Source organism: Papio anubis, chromosome 1 (assembly GCF_008728515.1).
Source record: "Papio anubis isolate 15944 chromosome 1, Panubis1.0, whole genome shotgun sequence".
NCBI lineage: Eukaryota > Metazoa > Chordata > Mammalia > Primates > Cercopithecidae > Papio > Papio anubis.
Window position 1 is genome coordinate 133,955,360 of NC_044976.1, and position 6,000 is coordinate 133,961,359.

A 6,000-nucleotide genomic window follows, 5' to 3' on the forward strand; every position below is an offset into this window, starting at 1 on the left:
ACATAAGAACATCAATCAATATAATATACATTAATAGAATAAAAGAAAAAAGACAACATAGGATCATCTCAACTGATGTAGAAAACTTCATCAACATTAAGGGCATTTATTTAAAAACTGACAGCTAGCACCATATTCAATGGTTAAAGACTGAAAGCATTTTCCATAAGATCAGAAACAAAACAAGGATTTCCACTTTGGTCACTGCTATTTATTTTATACTAGAAATTCTAGACAGATAATTTAGACAAGAAAAGGAAATAACAGCCATTCAAATTGGAAACAAAGAAGTAAAACAATCTCTATTCAGAGATGATATGATCCTATACATAGAAAATCCTAATTAATCCTTTAAAAAAAGAAAAAACTACTACATGTAATAAACAAATTCAGCAAAGTTGCAGGGTATAAGGTCAACACATAAAAAATCAGTTTCTTTTTTTTTGAGATGGAATTTCACTCTTGTTGCCCAGGCTGGAGTGCAATGGCGTGATCTCAGCTCACTGCAACCTCCACCTCCCGGGTTGAAGTGATTCTCTTACCTCAGCCTCCTGAGTAGCTGGGATTACAGGCATGTGCCACCACACCCAGCTAATTTTTATATTTTTAGTAGAGATGCAGTTTCACCATGTTGGCCAGGATGGTCTCAATCTCTTGACCTTGTGAACCTTCTGCCTCAGCCTCCCAAAGTGCTGGGATTATACAGGCATGAGCCACTGCACCTGGCCAAAAATCAGTTGTGTTTCTATACACCCCCAATGAACAATCCAAAAAAGATAGTTACAAAAGCAATTTCATTTACAATAGCATCTAAAATAATAACATGCCTTCTAAAATAATAAATTTAATGAAGGTGGTGAAAAACTTGTATACTCGAATCTACAAATCATTGCTGAAAGAAATTAAAGACTCAAATAAATGGAAATACATTCCATGTTCATGGATAGGCAGATTTAATATTGTTAAAATGTCAACATTAGTCAACCTGGTCTGAACATTCAGTGCAATTCCTATAAAATTCCAATGGCCTTTTTTGTAGACATGAAAAATTTTGTCCTATACTATTGGATATAGAAAAAATCAAAATAGGGTGCACATAGTTTTGAGAAATGAATTACAAATATATAAGAATTCAAAACCTGTAACATGACCAAAGAAGACTTTAAAGGACAAGTTATAATCTTTAATTTATTCATAGAAAAAGTATGAAATGTTGAATATCTTTTGTATTTTCAGCTCAAAAAATTAGAAAAGTTTGGTTAAGCAAACTTAAAGAATATAAAAAGTTTAATGAATGAATAGATGGCTATAGGAGCGAATAGCAAAGCACCCAACATATAAAGTCCCATGCACCACCATCTCCCCACATACACCAATGCAAAATCTGTAGCAGGTAGTTTTATATAAAAAAGGCAATAGAATAGACAATTTTGGCAACTATGATAAGGAATGAAGAGAGGTCAGAAAAATAATAATAGCACATGAATTACAATCTTATGCAATATCATTATATTCAAAATCTGGAATAAAATGAACAACTTTCTAGAAAAATATAATCCATCAAAATTGGCCTAAGAATAAATTTAAAAATTGGAATGAACCAGTAGCCATAACAGAAAGTAAGATAGAGTAATCATTTATACCCACAAAAGGTACTAGGATCAGAGTGTTTTATGGCCACATCAAACCTTCAAGAAGTAGCTAATCTTTACTTTAATAGAAACTATTGCAGACAGTACAAATAAATGGTAAAGTTTTGACTCATTCTACAAAGTCAGCAGTACACTGATGCCAAAGATTAAAATCAGCTAAGAAAAAATTCTAGACCCATCTCACATTAAATACCTTTTTTTTTTTTTTTTTTTTTTTTTTTTTTTGAGAGAAGGTCTCACTGTTGCCCAGGCTTTGGTGCAGTTTTGGCTCATTGAAGCCTTGACCTTCTGGGATCAAGAGATCTTTCCACGTTAGCCTCCTGAGTAGCTGGGACTACAGGCATATGCCATCAAGCCCAGCTAAGTCAGCTTTTTTTGTAGAGACAGGATCTCACCATGTTGCCCAGGCTGGTCTCAAACTCCTGGGCTCAAGCGATCCTCCCACCTTAGCCTCCCAAAGTGCTGGGATTTACAGGTGTGAGCCACTGCACCCAGCTTAAATGCCTATTCTTGGCATCAATAGATTAAAAGAGCAAAACTATATGATCCTATCAAGAGTTGCTGCAAGCATTTCAATAAAATCAATAATTATCTATAATTTTTTTAATTAAGTAAATCAGCTATAAAAGGTAACTTTTCAAATCTGGTGTAATACATCAACCTGAAATCTCCAGGCCAGGCCACAAATGCTGTAGTGAACCATTATAAGCATTTCCAACCAAACCAAAACCAAGAAAAGATCTGGCATCATTTCTACTGGAGGTTCCAACCATTGTAAGAAGACAAGAAAAATAAATAAAAGATAAAATATGGGAAGAGAGTGATAAAATAGTCTTTACTAGAAGAAAATATTATCTTTTATCTAGAACTGTCAAAATAGTTGATAAACTACTAAAAATAAATTCTATAAGATGACTGGATATAAGATCAATGTGCAAAAATCAATAGCTGTGACTAATTAGCAAATGCAATTTTAAAAATCTCTTTTGAATAGACCTAAATATTGAAAAGTGCCCAGGTATAAATCTACAAGGAATGCACAGGTCTTTCTGGAGAAAGGTTTGATAACAAATGGTTTTTAGATAAGCTAAAAGAGATTTCTAAGTCCCATTTACAATCCTAAGGAAAACTATGCTTTTAAATTTGTGTTCTTGATATACTGCATACCAACTTCACATCACAGTAGCTGTATTTTTCTGCATACAACAAAGCCAGTCAGAAATAAAACAAAACAACAAAATATCCACACTGACAAACAAATAAATGTTGATTGACGGGTGGGGATTCCTGTCCCCAAACACCTGGCCCCCCTTAGTTGGCAGAGCATTTTCTTCCCTGTGTGGAATAGAAGCCTTCATCCTGCCCACAAAGCCCTGCACTGTATTCCTACCTTGTTGTGAGACTAGTCCCCATCCTGTAGCCCAGCAATTGGCACTGGTAAGGTCGACTTCTGGAGTTGCAAGGCAGACCGGGAGCACGGAGTCAGAAAACACAATGCGGGTCTTCAGCTGCACCAGGGCCACGTCACCTCCGACGGGGTGGTACACCTCATATGTGGGGTGCAGGATCACCCTGTTCACCTCATACCACTGGGTGTGGTTGCCGGCCACCCTGAGGTTTACAAGGCCTACGTACATGTCATAAATTTTGATATTCTTGTCCCTGTGGGGGTGAGAACAGAGGCACAATGCCCGCAGCTTCCTGTGTGGTCAGCCTACAAGCCTGGGGACTCCAAGCACAGGGGGCTGGTGCTCACTCAGTGAGATTGAAAAGCCAGCTTCTTCCTGCAGCATAGTAGGGACCTATCTGGCTGTCTGGCAGAGTTGCCCCCTAAGGAGTCGACTTGGCCCATGGAGGCTCTGGGGACCCAAGTCTGTACACAGCCACCAGCTGTACAGGCCAGCAGCCCATGCATGTGAGACTTGCTCTCACTCTTAGATAACCTGGCTGCACACATCCTTCTGGAGGCCAGATGGCCACAGGAGAGGCATGCCTGCTGTGCGGGGCAGCTTTGGTGAATGGGGCTGTTGGAGGAGCAATCGGGAAGGCCAGGTGCTTAGAGACCAGCCTTGCTCATGGGGACCTGGCTGTGCACTTGAGGACCAGCCTCACTTGTGGGAATCTGGCTGTGCCCTTGAGAACCAACCTCACTCGTGGGGACCTGGTCGTGCACTTAGGGGACCAGCCTTGCACGTAGGGACCAGGCTGTGCATTTGAGGACCAACCTAGCTCATGGGAACCTAACCATACACTTAGGGGATCAGCCTTGCATGTGGGGACCTGGCCGTGATCTTCGGGACCGGTGTCAACTCTTGAGGACCTGGTTGTGCACTTGGGAGACCCGCCTCACGGATGGGGACCCAGCTGTGTGTTTGGGGACCAGCCTCACTGGTGGGGACCTGGCCTTGTGCGGGTGGACAGTGGTGAAGAGGGCCGACAGTAGTGAAGGGGGAGGCTTGCGTGGGGTCCATCCAAGCTGCTGTGGGCACGCCGTGCAGGCCCACCTACCCACACCATCCCAGGCCCGCGCCCCCTCACCGGCGAAAGCAGTGCGCAGCCGACAGCACCCAGTACTCATTGAGGATGGAGCCGCCGCAGATGTGCAGGCCCGCGTAGTGCACGCTGACCTGCCACGGCCACTTCCTCTCCGGCGCAGGGACACCGCCCAGGATCTTCCCCTCCATGCTGGGCCGACCACAGGCTGCAGGGAGAACGGAGCTCACGGTGGAGCCACGCTGGAGGCACGGGAGAGGTAGGGCAGGCAGGGGATGCGGGGGAGGGGCAGAGGACACAGGAGGAAGGGAAGGCAGTGGACATGGGGGAGGGGCAGGGGCAGGCAGGCGACATAGAGGAGGAGGCCCGGCACCGAGAGAGGCCCCAAGGGCAATGTCTCCAGCCGCCCGCCCGCCCCTGAGGCAGGGCCTACCCACGCTGCCAGTCAGGGAGATTCCCTGGTTCTCTGGGTGTCTGTGGACCGAGGCTGCGACCCGGGGAGGGGGCACCACCAGGAACAGCAGCAGAAGGCCCAGGGCACAGGGTCCGAGTGGGCCCATGCCGGAAGCAAGGGCCGCCATGAGGCTCGAGGCAGCGCCCCCAGCCGGTGACTAGTTCCTGACAGGTGACTGTGTCTCCAGCACAGGATTGCGCCCCCACCAGGTGGCTGCACCCCAACATGTGACTGGCTCCCACCAGGAGATGGCATTCCCAGCAAGTGAGGGTTCCTGACCTGGACATGTGACTGCACCCCCATCACATGTCTGTGTCTCGTCCATTTACCTCTCCCGACCTGGACACATGATGGCTCCCAAGCTGGACATGTGACAGTGCCCCAACCATACCTCATATGCCTAGGTGTGGCATTCCATTACACAATCAGGTCTAAACACAGTGGTCCATTTGAGAATTCTGTGTTTTAAATCGTGATGCTCTCAGTTTTCTCCATGGCCCAACTTAATTCTGTAAGGTCAATGACAATTTATACATCTGCCACCCAGCTATCAAAAAAAAAAAAAAAAAGAAAAAAGGAAAAAAAAAAGGAAGGAAAGAAAAGAAAAAGAAATAGGCCAGGCATGGTGGCTCATGCCTGTAATGCCAGCACTTTGGGAGGGTGAGGCAGGTGGATCACTTGAGGTCAAGAGTTTGAGACTAGCCTGGCCAACATGGCAAAACCCTGCCTCTACTGAAAATACAAAAATTGGCTAGGCATGGTGGTGCACAACTGAAATCCTGATTCCTTGGGAGGCTGAGACAGGAGAATAGCTTGAACCTGGGAGGCAGAGATTGCAGTAAGCCAAGATCACACCTCTGCACTCCAGCCTGGGTGACACAGCAAGACTCCGTCTCAAAAAAAAAAAAAGAATTCATTAAGCCTTCATTTATAGTTGCTAAAATTTATCCCATTGATTCTACATTATGGTGAGTTGTATAATTATTTCATGATATATTACAATGTAATAATAATAGAAATAAAGTGGACAATAAATGTAATGTGCTCAAATCATCCCAAAACAATTTCTCTGCCAGGAGGCAACTTTGGAACTGAGTAACAGGCAGAGGTTGCAACAGTTTGGAGGGCTCAGAAGAAGAGAGGAAAATGTGGGAAAGTTTGGAACTTCCTAGAGACTTATTGAATGGCTTTGACCAAAATGCTGATAATGATTTGGACAATGAAATCCAGGCTGAGGTGGTCTCAGGTGGAGATGAGGACTGGAGTAAAGGTAATGCTTGCCATGTTTTATCAAAGAGGCTGGCAGCATTTTGCCCTTGCCCTAGAGATTTGTGGAACTTTGAACTTGAGGGAGATGATTTAGGGTATCTGGTGGAAAAAATTTTTAAGCAGCAAAGCATT

At 44.2% G+C, this 6,000-nt stretch overlaps 1 protein-coding gene across 1 annotated transcript in view; it reads right to left on the bottom strand.

Annotated features, from left to right (window-relative positions):
- The window catches only part of PRSS38 (serine protease 38), a 28,433-nt gene extending 23,693 nt beyond the window's left edge, over positions 1-4,740 (bottom strand). The window contains exons 1-3 of the mRNA XM_003893019.5: positions 4,579-4,740; positions 4,191-4,353; positions 3,043-3,314 (exon numbers count right to left, since the gene is read on the bottom strand). Coding sequence (XP_003893068.1) covers positions 3,043-3,314; positions 4,191-4,353; positions 4,579-4,726 — 583 coding nt within the window. The 5' untranslated portion in view covers positions 4,727-4,740. The remainder of the gene's footprint in view (positions 1-3,042; positions 3,315-4,190; positions 4,354-4,578) is intronic.
- Between the last annotated feature and the right edge of the window lie 1,260 nt (positions 4,741-6,000).